Below are 22,475 nucleotides of genomic sequence, written 5' to 3'. Positions count from 1 at the left end.
GATCCTCCTGCTTCAGATTTGCAGTGTTGGGATTACAGGTGTGAGCCCCGGCACCCAGCTTTTCAGCCTCCACATAAAGTACATGTTTTCTTACGTGGTCTTCATTGGAGGGATAACTCCAGGAGAACCAGTCACACAGGTTTTCACGTAAATGAGAATTATGTGAACAACAGTTGCACAACCTCCGGCACCTGTGAAGGGACTGACATGGACAGTCATGGCCCTTAGCTATAAGGACGCCAAACCCCAAAGAAACTCAGTCCCTTTCCATGAGCTGCCACAATGGAATTCATATGACTTCGATTTTAGACCCACAGTAAGAATTTAATACTTCTTTAAAACAGCATTTCCAAAGTGTCTTTTGAATATTAATAGGAATAAGATAGAAGAAAGGGTTCTGTGATAAAATAAGTTTATAAAATAGCAAGTTAAATTTAAACTGATTTTACTACAGTATTCATGTTTCAATATTTTATTAAATCATTATTTTAATGATTCTCTAAGACCGTTTCCCACATTTGCGGTTTGAGCCTTTTGCCCTTTGCAAAACTGGGAAACAAATTCACAGTAACTTTTTTTGTTTTTTGAGGCAGAGTCTTACTCTGTTGCCCAGGATGGAGTGCAATGGCGTAATCTCGGCTCACTGCAACCTCCACCTACTGGATTCCTGCAATTCTTCTGCCTCAGCCTCCTGAATAGCATGGACTGCAGGCACTTGCTACCATGCTCGGCTAATTTTTGCCTTTTTAATAGAGACAGGGTTTTGCCGTGTTGGCTAAACTGTTTTCAAACTCCTGACTTTAGGTGATCTGCCCACCTCGGCCTCCCAAAGTCCTGGGATTACAGGCATGAGCCACTGGCCTGGTCCCATAGTAACATTTTTAGAAATAGTGAGACAACTGGTTTACTGAGGAATTTTAATTCAGTGGAGTTCAAACATGAATCAGCATTGTGATCTCCAGTATCTTCTGTAGGTGTCCTATACCAAATAAGTCTTTCTCACTGGGTAGCAAATCCCTTGGGCAGATTTCATAACTCCAATATAATTTAAAGCACCAATCTCAAGCCATATTTAAAGCTTTCTCTTCCAAGAGACCAATTTGGGGAGGGGGAGGGGGAAGGGGAGGAGGAGGGAGAGGGAGAGAGGGAGACTGTGTATAGGGATTCTAGTTTTAGGAAGTCCCTTTTCTTTTCTTTTCTTTTTTTTTTTTTTGAGACGGAGTTTCGCTCTTGTTACCCAGGCTGGAGTGCAATGGCGCGATCTCGGCTCACCGCAACCTCCGCCTCCTGGGTTCAGGCAATTCTCCTGCCTCAGCCTCCGGAGTAGCTGGGATTACAGGCACGCGCCACCATGCCCAGCTAATTTTTTATATTTTTAGTAGAGACGGGGTTTCACCATGTTGACCAGGATGGTCTCGATCTCTTGACCTTGTGATCCACCCGTCTCGGCCTCCCAAAGTGCTGGGATTACAGGTGTGAGCCACCGCGCCCGGCCAGGAAGTCCCTTTTCTACCTGTTCCTTTTCAAAGCCTAACTATTCTGGATACTGTGAGAAAATAGGAAAAGGACAAACATCCTTTTATTTAACATACTTACAGGTACAGTGCCTTTCTTTAGGGCTGTGGTTGCTTCTCTTGATAGCAGACTATCTCCTGTTTATGCGAGCAGCACACTAACTTTCCCAGAAGCACACCAGTAAGTTCTATTGGCTTCTGTGAGCCTAACCCAAAGTATGGTTGCTTGAAGTGCATTCTTCCTTAACCACCTCCTTTAGCTATTGCCCAGAAGTACACCATCTCTTGTTCCTGGGATCTTATCACTACATAGGCTGTTCTCTTGTCAGGTATTGGCAAGAGTTTGATCATAAGCAGCTCCCACGGTATCATAATTCATGGGAGACTACACATCCCTGTACAAAGGCATGAGTGAGGCTTCTCCCTTGCAGTCCTTCTCTGGGTCCTACCACATTTATTTCTTAAATTCTCTTTCCTCTTAGTGGTAGGGTCAGGGCAGATCAATAAGTTATTGACATCTAATGAGAAAATTAATTGCTGTTTCTCACTCTCTACTCTCTCTGGACAATAGCAAAAAGCCAGAACCTCCCCACTAGGCTAACTACTTAGAACTGCTTCTTTCCTTTTTCCCTTCTCCTTGGGGTGACTACAGAGAGAGGTGATTGTCCTATAGTCAATCCTTTCCCTTCTAAGAAAGCTCTGGAGGCAGATTTTGTTCCCAGTAGTTGGCAGCTTTCTTTAGAAGTCAAGTACTTGTTTCTTTGGTCTCAGACTGTAGCTAATCGCCAGTTCCAGGGGAACAGAAATGGCTCATTCGATGCATTGGTTTATAATATCCATACAACGTTCAAAGCAGGTGAACACAAAGTACCAGTGGGTGCAGATGCTGATCATAGTTGTTTGAATTTTTTTAGAGGTTGAGAATGAGGAATTTGGGGCAAGTCTGGTAAGAGAATTTTAGATCAGATCAAGCAAGAAGTTAACCAGAATCTGGACACATAGCAGGTGTGAGTCAGGTGAAAACACTGATCAGAAACTAGGCAGAGAAAGAAGAAACAGAAGATTACAAAAATGAGGACCTAGTACAGAATAGTGCAGATTTCTTGCAAATAATCAGAGCTACAACATATATAACCTGTAACACATAGAGGAACCTTGTGGGACAAGCCAGCAAATTCTGCTACGGAAAGCTTCTTGTGGGCTGGGACCATGTCCTTATTCACCTTTACATCTCTGAAACTTTATGCAATATTGGCACTTACTAAATGTTTGAGTGAGTCAATTTAGGACAAACACCAATATCAAAAAAGGATTTGATAATTAAGTAATTTTTGTTTCTGCATAAAGTAGGCATTGGTACACCATGACCCTTGGGCCCTTTCTGACTGCCACTTTTTGTAGATAAGTTTTCTGAGCACACAGTCAGGCTCATATGTTTTCATGTTGTCTTTGGGTGAATTCACACTACAGTGAATGACAAGGCTGAATAGTTGCCATAGAGACTATGTGGCCTATGAAAGTGAACTGAAATACTGATTGTCTGGCTCTTTATATTATAGTTAAGGTTTCCTGATGCCTAATCATAGAGGTTTGAAACTGTGTTTACATGTTACCTGGTGACTCAGTTATAGCAGGGCTAACCCAGGTCTTACATGTAGAGGTGATTGGGAGCACGTGGCAGTTCTGTCAGAAGGATAACAGCAAGTCTCAGAGCTGAAACAGGGTGGGTGTGACAGTTTTATATGAGCCAAGAGGAAAGTCATCTTGATTAAAACAAGTAATCTCTTCCCTCCTTTCCTTGAACCATTTGTTCTTGTATATCTCTGATAGGACTGTTCACATTGTACTTTGAATTTATGTCTTCTTTCTCCTACCTGAAGTGGACTAGATGAAGGCAGAGATCATATTTTGCTCATGTTCATATTCCCATTCTGAGTGTCTAATGATGTTCTTGAATAAATAGGTATTCATTTGAAATATGCATTGAAGCTAGCTGGATTATGATACTTTTGGAAGAAGAGAAAAAGCAAGGTCTGGCAGCTTAGAGGCAGCAGGCTATTAAGTATTATTAAGTGGGAGATCAATTAAATGAAAATCAGTTTGGAGCAGAATGTCTGAGTCAGTAGCAGAACCAATACATAGCTCTGTGTGAAAGACTGTTTAGGAACTTGCTCAGATTTTTGGAGGCTTTTTATTTCCGAAAGTCCCAAGAATATTTGTCTTTTTCTGCCATAGTAGCAGATTCTCAGGCTTAAAGTAGTCTCAGTTGTTAAATGGATTCTCTGATCCCTTTGGGACAGGAAATTATTTCCTTTGACTTACAAATTCTGAATCAGGTTCTGACAGTGGGGCCTCCATCTCACTCATTTGCTCAATCATATTACTCATTCAAAAAATGTTAAGAGCCTACTACTATGTGTCTGACTCTTTGAGAAGACTTGGATTTAAGTTCCGTTTGTTTTTTCATTATTGCTATAGTTTGGACATTTGACCCCTCTAAACTTCATGTTGAAGTCTGATCCCCAATGTTGGAGGTGGAGCCTAATGAGAGGTATTTGAATCCACCAGGAGGTGGATCCTTCATGAATGGCTTAGTGCTGTCCAAGAGTGAGTTCCTGCTCTATTAGTTGCTGAGACAACTGGTACTTCCCAGTTCTCTCTCTGGCTTCCTCTCTTGTCATATGAGCTCTGCACTTGCCAGCTCTGCTTTACCTACCACCATGAGTGGAAGCAGCTGAAGCCCTCACCAGAAGCAGATGCTGGTGCCATGCTTCTTGTACAGCCTGCAGAACTGTAAGCTAAATAAACCTCTTTTCTTTACTAATTATCTAGCCTCAGGTATTCCTTTAAAGCAATGCAAAAATGGATGAAGACAATTATAGAGTTCTAAAATGATAAACACTAAAATTTATTGAGAATGTTACTACATATTAGTGTGCAAATGCGTTGGGGTAGGGGACTGTTGAGATGACTGGGTGCCTTATTTTACTTTTGGATTTCAGGTGGGTCTGAACTTAAAAGTGGGGCGAGAAAGAGGAGTGAAGGTCTGTGGCTCCTGACAATCCCTATTTTTTCTGTCTCTATCTGGGACCTAGGGCCCAAACAGAAAAAGCCTCTGAGGGGCAGATTTGGGTAATCTTGAAGTATTATCCTACTTTTATTTTGGAGGGTAAGAGGGAATAGATATTGCCTAAAGCTTGATTTTGTTGCTTTGGCGAAATTCCTTTACGCATGCCTAAACTTAGATATGTGAAACCTAGGATATGAGAAATAACTTTTTCAAGGGAATAAAAAGATCTTTTCAGAAGATTTATAAGACTAATTAAATTGGAATAGGAAGGAAAACTGTATGACATCAGTACTTTTCTTATTGGGTTTAAGAAAACTAATTTCTCTTTACTGTGTGGAATTTAGAGCTATTGAATTTATTTTGATGAAGAGTCCTGTAGGAGAAAAGCTTTATATTTCACCAATGTTACTTTTAGGCAGAATTAGGAATTGGGCTAATTTTGTCTTTAGAATCTTCAGCTTTCCTTTCAACACACTTATCTCTCAGTAGCACCTGACACCTCCCACCTCCAGGTGCCTAGTAATGCTTTTCTTTTCCTCCTCCTCCTCCTCTTCCTCCTCCTCCTTCTTCTATATCAAAACACGATTTGAAGAACAAAGGCTTTCTAAGTTGTAATGATGGATGAGGTTTAAAGTATCTCTGATTCAGGTATGTTTGTATTGTACATGGCATCAAGTCTTATGTTTTGTAAGGTTGGAATTTGAAATATAAAGAAATAAAAAATGAGCTCTGGGAAACTTTTTAATATGACAGGCTTTCAGGTTCTTCACAGAACCTTGCTATATTAGCCAGCCAGCCTGCCTGCCTGCCTGCCTTTCTTCCCCCTTTCCCTTTCCCTCCCCCTCCCCCTCCCCCTCCTCCTCCCCTCCCCTCCCTTCCCCTTCCCTTCCTTTCCTTTCCTTCCTTCCTTCTTCCCTCCCTCCCTTCCTCCTTTCCCTCCTTACTTCATGTACTGAGTTTTTACTATAACCCAGAGACTATTCAAGCTACTGAGTATAAAGCTCAAATGAGAGAGACATGGAAGCTACCCCCATGGAGCTTCCATTTTTATGGACAGATGGAACACCTAAATATCTTAATAGGCAAGCAGGATATTTGTTAGGGATAAATTATAGGAATTAAATAGAACAGGGTAGTGGCTGAGAGTGGTGGTGAAAGTTATCAGGGAAGGTGCTTCCAAGGAAGAGATAGTTGAGCTACCCCTCAAATGAGGGCTATGATAGAGCCAGCCATATGAAGCTCTTCAGGAGCAATGTACCTGGCAGAGGGAAAAGCTTGGGCAAATTCTTGGAGGCAGGAACAATTTTGCTGTGTTTGAAACAGAGAAAGAAGCGTCAGTGTGATAGGAACACAGTGAAATGGGAAAAAAGTGGTACTAGATGAGGCTGGAGAAGAAAAGAAGACCAGAATTATGTGAGGTCTCCTGGTCCATGTAAGGAGTTTGGATTTAAGTTCAATGAGCATTTGTTTAATAATTTCAGCATTTGAGAGCATTTACACTACTTGTCAAGTATTTGTACCAAAATTACCAACTATATTGTTTCTTGTGGTTTCTTGTGTATATTCTTCAAAGCAAAGCTTTTTGGAGAAGCCTTCAGCAATCCATATACTCTTTTCTTCCTAGAGATTTCTAACACTCTGAGTGGCTCGCTTATTGCATGGCATATTCTGCTTTCACCCCAAAAAGAGTGCAAACTGAATAAATTTAGGGTTGTTTCAGAGATAACTGTTTTTTCCACAGTGCCTTTCAGAGTCTTCTGCTTCCTAAACACTTGGTAATAATTGTTAATCAATTACTTAGTTCCCTGATGTAGATTGGGTGTAAATTTTCATTTACCCATCACAGTGCCTAGGGTAATATTACACACAAAGTAAATATCCAAGCTGAGTAAGTTCAGTTGTGGGGAATGTGTTTTAATCATGAGATTTGGTGAAACAAAATTTAAGATGAAATATTTAGTTGGTAGACATTGACTTTGCCAGGATCTTAATAAATTAATATTTAGCCACAAATAAAGCCTTTAGAAATACTAAGAAAACAACACTGTGGGCTGAATATACATTTTAGTAAGACTTTTTTTTTTGAGACGGAGTTTCGCTCTTGTTACCCAGGCTGGAGTGCAATGGCGCGATCTCGGCTCACCGCAACCTCCGCCTCCTGGGTTCAAGCAATTCTCCTGCCTCAGCCTCCTGAGTAGCTGGGATTACAGGCACGTGCCACCATGCCCAGCTAATTTTTTGTATCTTTAGTAGAGACGGGGTTTCACCACGTTGACCAGGATGGTCTCGATCTCTTGACCTCGTGATCCACCCGCCTCAGCCTCCCAAAGTGCTGGGATTACAGGCTTGAGCCACCGCGCCCGGCTAGTAAGACGTTTTAAATGATCAGTAAGAAAACATTTTTGTTATTGTTTTCTGTTTTACTTGTGCCTACATGGATAATTGATTCACTGTTTTCACTTTAAGTTGCTTTGTAGTTACCGTTCACATACAGCAGGATTTGGTAAGCATGTCTGTCTGGGTCTACTCTGCTAATACGCTCGTGGATTTAAAGCTTCTAGACCCAGGTCCAACCTTTGTAGTTGAGCCTCGTAGGAAAGCTCTTCAATCTCCTGGATCACCAAGGTTGCTCTTCTCCCTACCTTTCCCAGTGCCTTGATGTGTCATTTGCATTCCTACACGGTTTCTGTGTAAGAATCATTTAGCCTGAATAAACTTGCCCTTGGATACCCAGCTGTTTGTTGAGTATTGCAGCTTTCAGAGGAAGTGTTCAGCAACAGCTCATAATAACGCTAAATTAGTGCCCCTGGACAGCAGTATGTAACACAAAGTAACTATCTAGTTATTCCTCTTCCAATTAGGAAGAGTACTTGTATGAGCTGCATTTAAAATGAGGAGATTGATAACCTTTTTTTTTTTGGCCTATAAAAAGCGGTGAATTGGTGTCGGACTGCTAATCTTTCTCCTTGCTCTCAGTTTGAAATTTCCGTGATTCTAATAACGCAGCATTTGCTTTAAAAATCTCTGGTGCAGGTGGGGATGTGAACATTGCTAATGGTATGGTCTGACACTGCGCCTTTACTTTTCAGCACTGGGAAAAATAAGCAACATTTGCTGAGGCTTACCACTTGCCAGGTGTACTGTAAAGAGTTGCACTTCACACACAATCTCGTTCATCTACTAACAGCCTTATGAGTTAGGAATTAATAATCCTATTTTTTAAAAGAGGAGACATAATTTATCCCGGATGTTGACCCCAATCCCTGCTTTATAAGTTTAGTTGGCAGTAGATCCGTCCTTTCTGATAATTCAATTTATGCTCAAATTCTTATTGGGTAAACTTAGGGAGTGCTTCGGTCAACATGAAAATAAATATTCTTTTAGGAACGGAACAAGACTCAGTAAATGGGTTTTCTTCCCAGAAAGAAAACTAGTAATTGCTTACAGTGGCGTATCCAGGGCGGTGTGTACCGCTGTTCACATGGTGAGTTCCTCGTGCCCAACGGGGCAACTAGAAAGTTTAGCCAAAGAAACGACTAGAAAGCGCTGACCGCGCTCTTAGGCTGGGAAGCGCAGGCTGAGGCAGGACTCGCGCGGGTCAGCTTAGGCGCCTCGCTGCTGGAAGAGTCCATTAGGATGGCCGAGGCAGGGTGTTCCCGACGCCGGAGCGTGGACCTGGCGGCCCGCTGCGGAGAGCACTGTGCGCTGCCCTGGGCGGCCACCCCCGTTCCGCTGGTCAGGTGAGCACTGCCCCGCGAGCCACGGGTCCTATTGGAGCAGAGGGAGGACGCAAGGGGAGGAGGCGGGGAGGTGGAGAAAGGGGAGGAGGATGGAGCCCTCCTCCTGATCCCGTAGCGGAGTAAGAGTCAGCAGCCCCGGCTAGGAGTACGTATTGGAGCGAGAGGCAGGCAGAGCGAGGGTGTGTGAAGGGAGGGCCGACGGAGACCGCTGGGAGCGCGCGGATGTCGGTGTTCCTGGGGTCAGGTAGGCTGTGGCTGAGGGGTCGTGCTGCGAGCATGGCGGTGCCCCAGGGGAGCGCCTCAGCATCAGCACCTGTTGCAGGAGGTGGGAGGCGAGGACGGCGCGGAGGGCGGGCCACTGCCTGGCGCAGGGAGGCTGGGCGCGCACCCGGCGCCGCGGGCTGCGGGTAGCAGGGAATAGCTGCTCTTGTCAGTTCTGTCCCAGGCTGCGGCTTTGCAGGGAGCGTTAGGTTCCTGCACCCCCTACTCGCACCTTCTAAAGATGCCAGATCTCAGGGAAAGTGAGAGGTGAATGAGCAGAGTGAAAAGTTTCCTTTCCCTTTTTTCTGCCTGCTTGAAACCCGAACCCTAGCTTTAATTTTAAAAAGTCTATCTGGAAAATAACGGACCAAGAACGGCGCGCCGTAGGTAATAATTGATAATGGGCAGAGTGAGATAAACTTAAGAAGGAGTCTTGTTTATGTTCCAAAATAATGACTGCGTCGAGGAATTTCAGTGAAATATATTGATTTTAGGGAGCTTGGGATTAACGTGAAGTTATAGAATAGTATATATGTACATATAATTTAAAAGCTTATATATTTTTAAATATAGTTTAAAAACTATCTCAAAATTGATTTTTTCTTAAAACCAAGAAATTATAGCAGAAATTATTTCGTCAGGGGAAAATTGATTTTAAGATGTATTAACTTATCCCATGTAACTTGTTTTAAACCAACTTTTCCCACTTCATGAAATCCACAGCCTTCAAAATGTGTGTAATGTATTTATTAGTATGCTGCACACTCTTTTAGAAACTGATATCAAATTTTAAGGATGTATAATTACTGAGAATTAGGCTGCAAGTCAAAAAATACTTTAACGAATACAGGATGATTAGAAATTCTTACTGAAGTTATGATTACTTTAAATTACTAAAGTGCTTTTTTCTCCTTTTATGTGTAATTTATCAAAATAATCAGATCAAACAACAGCGAAAAACTTCCAACAGATCATAAAGAAGAGAAAAAATGATATCTGAGGCAGGATACAACTGAACACCAATAATTTATTCTGGGGTAATTTCTTAGGCTAAGTGGCAAACTATTCTGCCTATATAATTTGAGAAAAATGTAGGTTACAGGGAGATGTCAAATACACCCTGAACTGTGTTATAATAAAATATATTAGATATTTGTGATTAGGTATAATGTTTTGGCTCTGCCATTTACACACGGTGACTTTGGATATTCACCCATCCTTCCAGGCATTAGTTTCTTCATTTATAAAATAAAGTAATTGGGCTAGGTGGTTGCAAAGGTTTATTTCAGCTAAAAATATTATATCTCTGAAATTATACTACTTTTATAAGAAGTAACCAAGATATATACACTTTAAAAAAACGCAACGGAAGTACAACTGAATCCTACCTCCGTTTTCTCATTTCCATGATGAATAAATATAGCAGTCACTCCTTAATAAATACATGCTATGTTGTGAATTCTTAGAAACCGTTTATATAGATTATCTTGTTTAACACAATACCATCATAAATTGAAGAGTAGTATATCTCAATTTATAAATAATGATACCAAAGAATGAAAAGTTTAAGCTCCTTGCCCAGAATTCCAGTTTATAAGAACTGGGTCAAATATTTTTCCCAAATGCACTTAGGACCTATGCTATACGGAATGTGATGATTAAAAGCTAAAATTGCCTATAAACTGAAGTACTCTTGGGCTAACGTAAGAGTCCATAATGGGGCGAAAGTAAGTTATGTATCACTGAGTTTTGATACCATTAAATATATAGGTGCTGTATCAGTCTCCATTTATTATATCTTAATAAGTTACACATTTATGCTGTATGTTAATTGAATGCCAATTGTATTTATTTTCAGAAAGTGATAATATGAGATGTATTTGGAACACAAATGCTTTTACAGTAATAATAACTACTAGAAAAATAATGAGAGAGAGGAAGCTAGTATTAAGCAAATGCTAATATTAAGTATGTCAGATGTCTTTCTACTAGACAAAAATGCTTACACCCAAGGAAAAAGGGTGTTCAGAGTGGAATTATCTGTGACTGAACTCTTTTGTTCATATTACCATGTTGAATGATAATAGTATGCCACATTTATTGAATGTACATTGTATGCCAGGAATTCTCTTAAGCCCTTTATTAGTGTAATTTTATATTGAATTACAAATTAAATAGTATTATTCTGATTTTCAGATGAAGAAACTGAGGCAGAAAGATCTATGCTGTGGGAGGACCCACAAAGAAAATACTTTTTATCTTAAATTAAATGTGTGATGGTTCATTGTTCTGAAATTCTTAGGCTATGAACATAACATGAAATCTTGAAGCATTGGAAGGAGACTTGGAGCCAAACTAAACCAACTCTTTATTTTGAGGAAGCTGAGACCTAGAAAAGTTAAAAGATCCACTTAAGGTCACACATTTTAGTCACCTGTATATTCTTGTAAAATATTAGTTAAGAAATATCCTGATGGGTTAACTTGGTCATTAATTGTTTGATTTGTTGTCACTCAAACAAATGCCACCTCATGCCCTTTCTTATATCGCTGCCATACTTTTATTTAAAATTTCAAGGTTGCCCCATTAGGATGGAAAATCCTTGAAGACAGTGACTGTATTATGTATTTCTCTTATGTAATATCTACAGGGTTTAACATAATGGTTAATCTATTGCATAAATTATTTTGTTGCTTATTTGCCTTTATAAGTCATTATTTTAGGTACCAGGTCTGAAATCTACATAGTGGAAGCATAATGCCATCACCGTTTTTCACTCCATGTAGAGGGCAACTAGATAATTTACAGATGCTCACGAAGTATAGTGAGCTTCTTAGATAATTGTTTAATTTGGTTATAAAATGCAGTGTGTTACCATAGAGAGATTTGGATGTATATTTCCCTGATTTTTTTTTTTTTTTGAGATGGAGTTTTGCTCTTGTTGCCCAGGCTGGAGTACAATGGCACAATCTCAGCTCACCACAATCTCCGCCTCCCGGGTTCAAGCAATTCTCCTGCCTAAGCCTCCCAAGTAGCTGGGATTACAGGCATGCACCATCATGCCTGGCTAATTTCGTATTTTTAGTAAAGATGGGGTTTCACCATGCTGACCAGGCTGGTCTTGAACTCCCAACCTCAGGTGATCCACCTGCCTCAGCCTCCCAAAGTGCCGGGATCACAGGCGTGAGCCACCATGGCCAACTGTATTTCCCTGATTTTGGGGGGAAAATCACATAGCTAAGTATCACACACAGTTCAGTTTATCCCACCCCCACTCTGTTCTTTGATTTAGAAATAACTTTTTTTTCTGACTGCAAAGATAATGCAAAGTTATGCAGGAAATTTACACAGCAAAGAAATAAAGAAAAGTCACCAGAACCTCCCCAGTCTAAAGGTTTTGGTGAACATCCAGCCAGAGAGCTCTTCTCTTAACTCATGTCGAATCAGAGTGAGAGCGTGATTATTTATTGAAACCATTTATGGTAAAGTTTGATTTAGTCTTAGTATTCCATTACTTCTGGGCAGTTCAGACTTTATATAAATAAAGGTATTTGTTGAGCAGTGAAAATAAACATACAACTAATAAACCAGAGTCTACTCCATGTAGAATGGAGTAGTACAGAAAGTTGATTTCCTCACATTGCATGCCTAATTTTTTCCTTTCACAAGGTAGGATTGGGAGCACAGGGAGCATCTTTTGCATGCATGGAGGGTTCCCCGGTATACCAGGATGTTAGGCCACACAGGAAGCCACAGCACCCCATCTCTGTTGTCCTGAGTTAGGTGTGATAGAGGAGAAGGGTGGAGCTGAAGCACAAACGGTTGTGGTAATACAAAGGCTGTGTTTTCTGATTCTACTGTGACACACTATACACTTAAAAATGTACCAGACTAAGTCTCTCCCCCAGCTGCTGGGCAGGTGGTCATGGGGCCCTTTTCTGGTGCAGTCAGGCGTTAAGTGTGGCTTTACCTCAAAGCAAGGGCAAGATGCTGATAGGGCATTTCTCATTCATTTATTCAGGATTCTGAAAAGCTGGAATGGACCCTCTTTTATATTAAAGGGAAACACTGGCTGCTGGAATCATTGTCCATAAATGGGTTTGAAGTAATACTCACAAAATTATTAAATATAAAGAAAAGTTGGGGCATCTCTTTGAAAGAGACGAAAGTTCTCCTTCAAATGTAATTACATTGAAAACATTTGTTTTGAAGATTATGATTTTTGATTAATTTCATAAACCTATCTGTTATTCAAAACTTCGTTCCCTAGGCATATTTTCTTGGTTTATACTATACATTTGAGCATAGAGATTTTTCATGCTTCACTTTATTAGGGGCTTAACATGGCTTTAATCCAACCATCTGTTCGCATCTTGGCGCATCAGCACGTCTGAGGTGCTGGTAGGAGCTAAATAAATTTCCCACATTTTAAAGGTTAGGGAAAGAGCTACCTTTATGAATAGATTTCAAATGATTCTCAGCAAGACAATAGTATAAAAGTGGAGTAAAAATGCATTCATTCTCTGAAGCACAAGGTCCCCTGTCTGTCTTTAGTTTTGCTGAAAGGCAATTAGCATTTCAACTAGCCAATTTGGTTACATGCAACGAAGTACTTGGATTTATAATTTTCTGCTCTCTGTCTGAGGCTGTTGAGTGCTAGGTCTTATGTAATCCTCTCCAAGCAGGCTTCTCTCCAGCATAGTTATTGTTGCTGGTCTTAAATAACTAATCAATGGAGAGTTTTCCTTGCCTTCAACTGTAGGGTGCCATAGGGCAAGGAAAATGAAATCCCAAGCAAATAAGGGGATGACTGTAATTATAAATAGTCATCATTGAAATGTGGCACAGGTTGAAAGACAGAATAGCTTCAAATAAAATGCAACTCTAGAAAGTCATTGTGTGCACTGTTAATGGTTTATTTCTGCGTGCAGTATGCACAGTAAGCATAGGGCATACATACTGGTATTAATTCAGTTAACATGACTCAAAATTAACAAAGAAGGTGCAGTTCCTTTATGCCAGAAAGAATTCTGTGGGGAATAAGTGTAAAAGAGAAAAGATTCTTAAGTGTTACAACAAATGAATAAGTGCTCTGAGGCATATTGTGGAAATAAAGGTTTTGTGCTGTGTGCTAATTGAAACTAAGATTGTGTCAGCTTCTTTAGTCATGAATTTTGACAATCAGGTAGTATTAATGTGCTTCATGTATACACTCTTATTCCTGTGAAGAAACCACTGTATGGTATGCTAATCCTTTTGTTAGGATAATTAGAATGATATTGTCCTGTAATCCATGTCATGGATCAGTAATTCAGTATAGCTCATCTTTTAGCACACTACTATTTTTGCATAGCTATACTTATATAATTATTTGGAAGTAAAATAATACATTTCCCATTCTTCAAATAATATTTAACTGAAATAAGGCATAATAGAAATCTTTTAGGTGTAAGTCTTACAAGTGATCAGTATAGTTTTGTGAGCATATGTGAAACAATTGATTTTCATCTATATTTCCAATCTGTGATTATAAAGCTTTTATTACCGTTATAGTTAGAATGCTTAGTTTCATTTAACTAGATTCAACAGTGCTGATGGAATGAAATGGAGAGAGCTTGTTGGTTCTCTGGCAGACTAGTAAGCTAAGGTTGGAGAGTGTTCTGGAAAAAATGGGACTTGATTGGGACTTTGAAAAATGATGGAGGAAAGGGAATGGAAAGAGATAGAAAGGCCTGGGAATAGCTTAGATGAAAGGTGTAGAGGCATGAATAATACAAGTGTCTAGTCCCAGACACATGTTAGATTAACCTGACTGGAAAAGTTGAAGGAAGAGAAAGAGATGACTGGAAGTGCAAAGAAGGTTGGATTGTTTTTCGAATTGAGATATAATTCACATATATTTAAAAAATCACCTTTCAATGTTTACATTTCCGTGGTATTTAACATATTTAAAAAGTTGGGGCTGGGCGTGGTGGCTCATTCCTGTATTCCCAGCAGTGATTTTTTGTTTTGTTGTGTTTTGTTTTGAGACACAGTCTCGCTCTTGTCACCCAGGCTGGAGTGCAGCGGCACCATCTTGGCTCACCACAACCTCTGCCTCCCTGGTTCAAGCGATTCTCCTGCCACAGCCTCCCGATTAGCTGGGATTACAGGTGCCTACCACCACACCTAGCTGATTGTTTTGTATTTTTAGTAGAGATGGGGTTTTGCCGTGTTGGCCAGGCTGATCTTGAACTCCTGACCTCAGGTGACCCACCCACCTTGGCTTCTTAAAGAACTTTCATTTATGCATTTACAGATAGATGGATGTTTGAGTTTCGTTTACTTTTTTACTATTATAAATAATGCTGCTATTTGTTCAAGTTTTTCTAAGCAGACATGGGTTTTGTTCTCTTGGTTACACATCTAGGAGTGGAATTGCTAGGTCATATTGTCATCCTGTGCTTCATTTTTTGAAAAATTTCCAACTGTTTTCCAAAATGTGTTTACCATTTTATATGCCCATCAGCAATTTATGAGAGTTTCAGTTTCTCTCTGTCTTTTTTATGTTAACTGTCCTATTAGGTGTGAAGTGGTATCTCATTCAGGTTTTGATTTGTATTTCCCTAATGACTAATGATGTAGAAACCTTTTCATATGCTTATTGGTCATTCGTGTATCTTCTCTGGAGAAATTTCTATTCAGATTTTTTGCCCATTTAAAAAATAGGTTTTTTGTTTTTTATTGAGTTACAAGAAATCTTCACATACTGTAGATACTAATCCTTTATCAGATAACATCAATTGCAATTTTTTTCCTTGTGTGGGTTGTCTTTTATTTTCTTGATGGTGTCCTTTGAAGCAAAAAGTCTTTAATTTTTATGAATTAATTTATTTAATGTTTCTTTGGTTGCTTATGCATTTGGTGTCACAGCTAACCAGCTGTTGTCTGATACAAGGTCACAAAGATTTGTACCCATGTTTTCATCTAAGAGTTTTATAGTGAAAGCTTTTACATTTAGGTTTTTATTTCATTTTGTGTTAATTTTTTATGATATAAGGGTCCAGCTTCCTTCACTTGCACATAGATATCCAATTGTCTAGGTTCCACTTGCCAAATATATTATTCTTTTATCACTGACATGACTTAGCTCCATTGTCAAAAATTAATTGACTATCAATGTATGGTTTTGTTTCTGAACTCAACTCTATTTCATTGATCTAGTTGTCTGTCTTTCTGCCAGTACCTCACAGTCTTGATTATTTTACATCTTTTGTTAAATTTCTTCCTAAGCATTTTGTTGTTTTATTAATTATGTGGTAAATGGAATTATTTTCTTAATTTCATTTTTAAATTGTTCATTACTAATGTACAGAAAATAACAATTGATTCTTTTATATTGATTTTGTATCCTGTAACCTTGCTGAACTAATTTATTTTTTATGTGTGGCATCTTGAGGATTTTCTATATTCAATATTATGTCATCTGCAGTTAGAGATAGTTTAATTTATCTTTTCCAAGGATGTCTTTTATTTCTTTTTCTTGCCTAATTGTCCTGCTTAGAACTTCCAGTAAAGTGCTGAAAGGACATGATGAGAGCTGAAATCCTTGTCTTGTCCTGTGATCTTAGATAGAAAACGTTTGATCTTTCAGCATTAAGTATGATGTGGATACCCTTTATAGCTACTCTTTGTCAAATTGAAGAATTACTCCTTGATTCCTAGTTTGTAAAAAAAATAAAATAAAAAGATGTAGAATTTTTTCAGGTGCTTTTTTGTGTCTGTCAAGATGATCATGTGATTCCCTCTACTTTTTTCTATTAATTTGGTACATTGCATTAATTGGTTCTTGATGGTGAACCAATGTTGCATTCCTGGATAGATCTAACTTGGTTATATCACATATAATTTGTTTTATATGTTACTGGATTTGGTTTGCTAGTATTTTGTTAAGAGTTTTGTGTCAATATTAATAAACTATATTTGTCTTAGTGTTTTTTTTTAGGTGGTTTTTTTTCTTCCCCTCATAATGTCTGTGTCTGGTTTTAGTATCAGGGTAATACTGGCCTCATAAAATGCTTTGGAAAGTCTTGTTTTTTATAATATATTTTTAAATTTGTGAAGGGTTGATGTTAATTATTCCTTAAACATTTGGTAGAATTCACCATCTGGGCTTGGACTTTGTTCATGGTACGTTTTGTGATTACTAATTCAATCTGTTTGATTGTTATGGGCATATTCAGATTTTTAATTTATTTTAAGCCAGTTTTGGATGTTTGTATCTTCCTAAGGATTTGCTTACTTCTATGTTATCTAATTTGTTGGCATACAGTTGTTCATGGTCATGCTTTATATACTCAGTTTTATTTCTGTAAAGTTGTTAGCAATGACCCTTTTTGAATGTCTCATTTTAAAATTCAAATCTTCTTCCTTTTTTTCCTTAGTCTAGCCAAAGTTTGCCAGTTTTTTAATCTTTTTTTTTTTTTTTTCTTGACAGAGTCTTGCTCTGTCACCCAGGCAGAGTCTAGTGGTGCGTTCTTAGCTCACTGCAACCTCTGCCTCCTGGGTTCAAGCAATTCTCCTGCCTCAGCCTCCCAAGTAGTTGGGACTACAGGTGCATACCACCATACCCAGCAAATTTTTTTATTTTTAGGATAGGCAGGGTTTCACCATGTTGGCCAGGCTGGTCTCAAATTTCTGACCTCAGGTGATCCACCTGCCTCAACCTCCCGATTACAGGCATGAGCCACTGTGCCTGGTCATTTTTGTTATCTTTTCAAAGTACCAACTTTTACTTTTGTTGATTTTCTCTATTGTATTTCTTTTCTATATTTTATTTATTTCCACTCAAATATTTTTTCTTTCTTTCCTTCTGCTTGATGTGAATTTAGTTGGCCTGTTTTTTCTACTTTCTTTTTTTTTTTTTGAGACGGAGTTTCGCTCTTGTTACCCAGGCTGGAGTGCAATGGCGCGATCTCGGCTCACCGCAACCTCTGCCTCCTGGGCTCAGGCAATTCTCCTGCCTCAGCCTCCTAAGTAGCTGGGATTACAGGCATGCACCACCACGCTCAGCTAGTTTTTTGTATTTTTAGTAGAGACGGGGTTTCACCATGTTGACCAGGATGCTCTCGATCTCTCGACCTCGTGATCCACCCACCTCGGCCTCCCAAAGTGCTGGGATTACAGGCTTGAGCCACTGCTCCCGGCTCTACTTTCTTAAGGTGGCAGTTTAGGTTATTTATTTGAGACCTTTCTTTTTTTTAAATATATGCATTTATGCCTGTAAATACTTTTCCAAGCATTGCTTTAGGTGCATCCCATATGTTTTGGTATATTCTGATTTTATTTTCATTGATCTCAAATTATTTTCTAATTTACATTGTGCTTCCTTTTTTGATCCTTTGGTCATTGAGGAGTGTGCTATTTAATTTCAATATGTTTGTGTATTTTCCACTTTTTTTCTGTTATTTCTATTCTCATTCTTTTGTGGTTGGAGTAGATACTTTATATGATTAAAGTCCTTTAAATGTATTGAGACTTGGTTTAGGGCCTTATGTATTATCTATTCTAGAGACTGCTTCATGTGTACTTGTTAAGATATGTATTCTGCTGTTGTGGGGTGAAGTGCTCTGTAAAACTGTATTAAAGTCTAGTTAGTTTATAGTATTTTTTAAACTCTTGTTCATCTTTTATTTAGTTGTTCTATTCATTATTGAACATGGGATACTACTAAAGCCACTAACTATAATTGTCGAATTGTCTGTTTTTCCCCTTAATTTGGCCAGTTTTAAATTCATGTGTTTTGGGATTGTCTTTTTGTGTGCCTATAGGTTTAAAATTGTTATATCTTTCTGATAAATTGAGCCCTTTATCTATATAAAATATCCTTCTTTGTCTCTAGCAACATTTTCTCCTCTAATATTGTCTATTGTGTCCAATATTAGTGTCTTAGTCCGTTTTTGGAATAGCAGAGATTGGGTAGTTTATAAGCAATAGAAATTTATTTGACTCACAGTTTTGGAGGCTGGAAGCTCCAAGAACTTGGCTCTGGTATCTGGCAAGGGCTTTTGTGCTATATTATTCCAGGATGTAAAGTTAGAGGGCAAGCAAGCATGTGAGACAGAGAGGGGAAATGGGGCCAAACTTACCCTTTTATCGGGAGGCCAATTCTGTGATGACTAACACACCCCCACTAATAGCATTATTCCATTCAAGAGGGCAAAGCCTTCATAATGTAATCACTTCTTAAAGGTCCTACTTCTCAATACTGTTACAATGGCAATTAAATTTCAATGTCAGTTTTGGAGAGGTCATTCAAACGGTAGTAATTCATATAGTCACTTCAGCTTTCTTTTGGTTTCTGTTTGCATTTTTTCCATTCTTATTTTCAACTCATTTGTGACTTTTAGTTTAAAGTGTACCACTTGTAAAGAGCATATAATTGGGTCATTTTTCCAATTGATTTTTAATGACTTCTGCCTTTTAATTGGAATATTTAATTCAGTAATATCTAATGTCATTACTGAAAAGGTAAGATTGATGTCTGCCGTTTTGCTATTTGTTTTTTGTGTCTATGTCCCTTTTCATTCTCTGTTCCTCTTATACTACCTTCTTTCATTTTACATGGATATTTTCTGATGTATCATTGTAATTTTATGGTTGTTTCTTCTATTATGCTCTTTTCATTAATTTTATTATTGGTTACTCTGGGGATTACATTTAATATCCTAACCTATAATAATCTAGCTCAGATTAATAACAACTTAATTTCAATTGTATGCAATAATTTTGCTCCTAATAGTGTCATTTCTGCTCCTATTTTGTGCTGTTATTGTTATACAAATTACATTTGTATACAGTGTATTTTCTTTAGCACAGATCTATTATTGTTGCTTTATGTAGTTGAACAAGAGTTTAAAAAATACTATAAACTAACTAGACTTAATACAGTTTTACATCTCTTTTAAATCAGAGATGCTAAAAGTAGTTATAACAGAAGTACATTTATGCCATCTTTTATATTTATCTATCATGTGACATTTTCTGGTGCTTTACATTTTTTTCTGTGGATTCAAGTTACTCTCTAGTGTTCTTTCATTTCACCCAAAAAAAGTCCTTTTATTATTTCTGGAAAGCAAAGTTGGTAGCCACGTGGTCTCTCACTTTTTGTTTATCTGGGAATGTCTTAATTTCTTCTTTATTTTTGAATTATAATTTTGTTGTATATAGTATTCTTGGCTGATTGTCTTTCAGCATTTTGAATGTCACTGCATTTTAGCCTCCTAGGCTGAGGAAAAATCAGATATTAGTCAGGATATCACTTTTATGTGATAATTTTCTTCCCTCTTCTTTCATGATTCTTTGTTTTTTGTTATATGTGGCTCTTCTTGTGTTTTGTTTTGTTATATGTGGATCTTCTTGTGTTTATCTTAGAGTTTACTGAGCTTCTTAGATATGTATATTGATGTTTTAAAATCAAATTTGGGAAGCCTTCAGCCATTATTTCTTCAGCCATATTACTTTAACTCATTTCTGTTAGTCTCTTCTTCTGGAACTTCCATTATGCCTATGTTGGTATATTTGATGGTGTCCTGTAGGACTCTGAGGATCTGCTGATTTTGCTTCCTTATTTTGTCTTTTTGTTCCTCATCCTGGATAATTTCAGTTATCTTCACATTCACTGATTCACTTTTCTGCCTGCTCAAATCAGCTGTTGAGCCCCTCTAATGAATTTCTCAATGTAGTTATTTTACTTCTCAACTCCAGATTTTTTTTAAACAAATAGCTTTTTCATATTATTTATTTGATAAGAAATCATTTTTATACTTTTTACTGTTTGATTTCCCTTAGTTCTTTGAACATGTTTAAAACAATTGATATAAAGTCTTTGTCTAGTAAGTCTAACGCCTGGTGTGTTCTCCAGGAACAATTTTTATTGATTACTTTTTTCCTGTGTATTGTTTGTATTTTCTTGTTTCTGTTCATGTTTGGTACTTTCTTTTCTAAGAAACTGGGCCTTTAAAATAATACAGTGTATGGCTTTGAAGTTCATATTCTCTCTTTCCTAGGGTTTTTGTTGCTGCTTTTGTTGTTGTTCATTTAGTGAACTTTCTGAAGTCTTTTAAAAGTATGTACTCGTATGTGTGGCCATTGCACACATAATAAAGTGTGTATGACCACTCTGCTTGGTAAACTTAATGGTCAGCTAACGATTGTACAGAGATTTTCTTAAATCCTAGGAAACAGTAAGTCTCCCAGTTTTTGCTTGGGACCTTCATGTGCACGTTGAAGCATACCTTTAGCATTCACCCAGAAAGTTTTCAGCTCTGCCTAACCTTCACTTCCTCTTTGCACACAGCCTCAAAGTCAGCCAGGGGTGAGAATGTGGGGCTTTTACAGGTTTTTCATGAACATGTGCACAGCCTTATACTTGTGTGTCATCTTCTAGATTCTAGGAATATGTCAGAGGATTTTAAAAGTTGCAGTAAACTTCTCATTGCTCAGTCTTTCCTTTTAAGCTTTTAGTTGGCTTATTGTTTGTCCCAGCTGTTGTTAAATAATTGCCTATAAAGATTTTTGACAAGTGCCTCTAAGGAAAAGCCTTTTATACACTGGGCAAATTTTGAATCAGGTCAAGTAAAGATACTGTGGTGAGTGAAGTCTTCTAACAAACCACTAGATAGATCAAACAATGATAACTCTGTGCATTGAGCTTTGATGGCTTTCCTACCCCATTCTGTTCCCTTCAGTGGCTGCCAGGCTGCTGGTTTTAACTATGATAGCAGGCTGTTAGTTTTTAAGGTGACTTTGGAGGCTGGGAGAGTTCTGTGGGAATAGGTCAAATTTAAATATAATAAAGTTAACTGATTTCCTGGAGATGCAGCAGTTTTTCTTTAATAAATGCTCCTTGGAATCCTGCAATCCCTTAGTTAATTTCCAAAGTTCTGCATGCATTGATTCTGACAATTTTTGCTAGTTTTCTCATTATTTTTATGGAGCAGAGGACAAACCCTGACATTTGCACTGGTTTGGATTTTCAGAGCAAGCATTAGGGCTTCCCTCTATCTCTTGTTAGGCATTATGGAATCACTGTCAGTTTCTGAAAAACAGATTGATATAAAAATAGTCTTTTGAAGACTGTTCTCTTGTAATCTATAAAAGGCTAATTGGAATGGGCAGAAGAGAGCAAATTCATAAAGGCAATAATCATGGATGTATGTTGATATGCTCTTGTTTTGGGTAGCAGCAAAACAATGTTAAATGAAGGATAAAGGAGGCATTTAAAGAAGGTGTCAGAAGTACTTGGTGACATTTTGCATGACATCAGTGTTTAAGCAGGTTTGATGTCTATAAAATAAAGTTCTTCTGAAGAATATGTCATCCATCCAGTCATCCATTCATTCACCATATATATGTGGGCTGCTGTGCTGGATGTAGAGAAAAAAGAGGGAACAATTTTCAAAGGAAAAAAAAATTGAGACTATAGGATGTGTATTTTGGGACGAACCTTGGAAAAGAGAAGGGTCTCCTGTACTGTGAGAGAGGAGAAAATAAAGTAATTGGGGGAAAGTGGAATTAGAATGGACTGGATAGGAGGAAGGATGCATCAGAAAATGTATTCATGCCCTTCCTCACCTGCCAGAAAGGATGGATAAAACAGACCAGTGTCATTTAAAAGGAATCTGTCCCCTTTCTTCTTGTATCTTGTTAAACTCAGGTTGACGTTATGGGGCAAATGTATCACAGATGGCTTGAAGGTTTCACTTAGATCTCTCCTGGTATGGATCTGCTAATTAAGTAAGACATTTAAGGCCATCAAATTGTGAGGAAACAAAGTAATGTTTCCCAATTCACAGTTTTCTTCTCAGTCATTATGCTGGCCAATACCATACTTCCTTTCTTAAGAAAATC

General features: G+C 38.2%; 1 protein-coding gene across 3 annotated transcripts in view; it reads left to right on the top strand.

The window, feature by feature from the left end:
• The first annotated feature begins 8,407 nt into the window (after positions 1 to 8,407).
• ADGRV1 (adhesion G protein-coupled receptor V1) overlaps positions 8,408 to 22,475 on the top strand; it is a 583,497-nt gene continuing 569,429 nt past the window's right edge. For all 3 annotated transcript variants that reach the window (XM_074383772.1, XM_003920760.4, XM_074383777.1), the window contains exon 1: positions 8,408 to 8,568. In XM_074383772.1, coding sequence (XP_074239873.1) covers positions 8,547 to 8,568 — 22 coding nt within the window. In that variant the 5' untranslated portion in view covers positions 8,408 to 8,546. The remainder of the gene's footprint in view (positions 8,569 to 22,475) is intronic.

The sequence above is a fragment of the Saimiri boliviensis genome, chromosome 1, assembly GCF_048565385.1.
Source record: "Saimiri boliviensis isolate mSaiBol1 chromosome 1, mSaiBol1.pri, whole genome shotgun sequence".
In the NCBI taxonomy this organism is placed as follows: Eukaryota; Metazoa; Chordata; class Mammalia; order Primates; family Cebidae; genus Saimiri; species Saimiri boliviensis.
The sequence above is the reverse complement of the archived record's forward strand: the minus strand, read 5'-3'. Positions and strand labels throughout refer to the sequence as shown.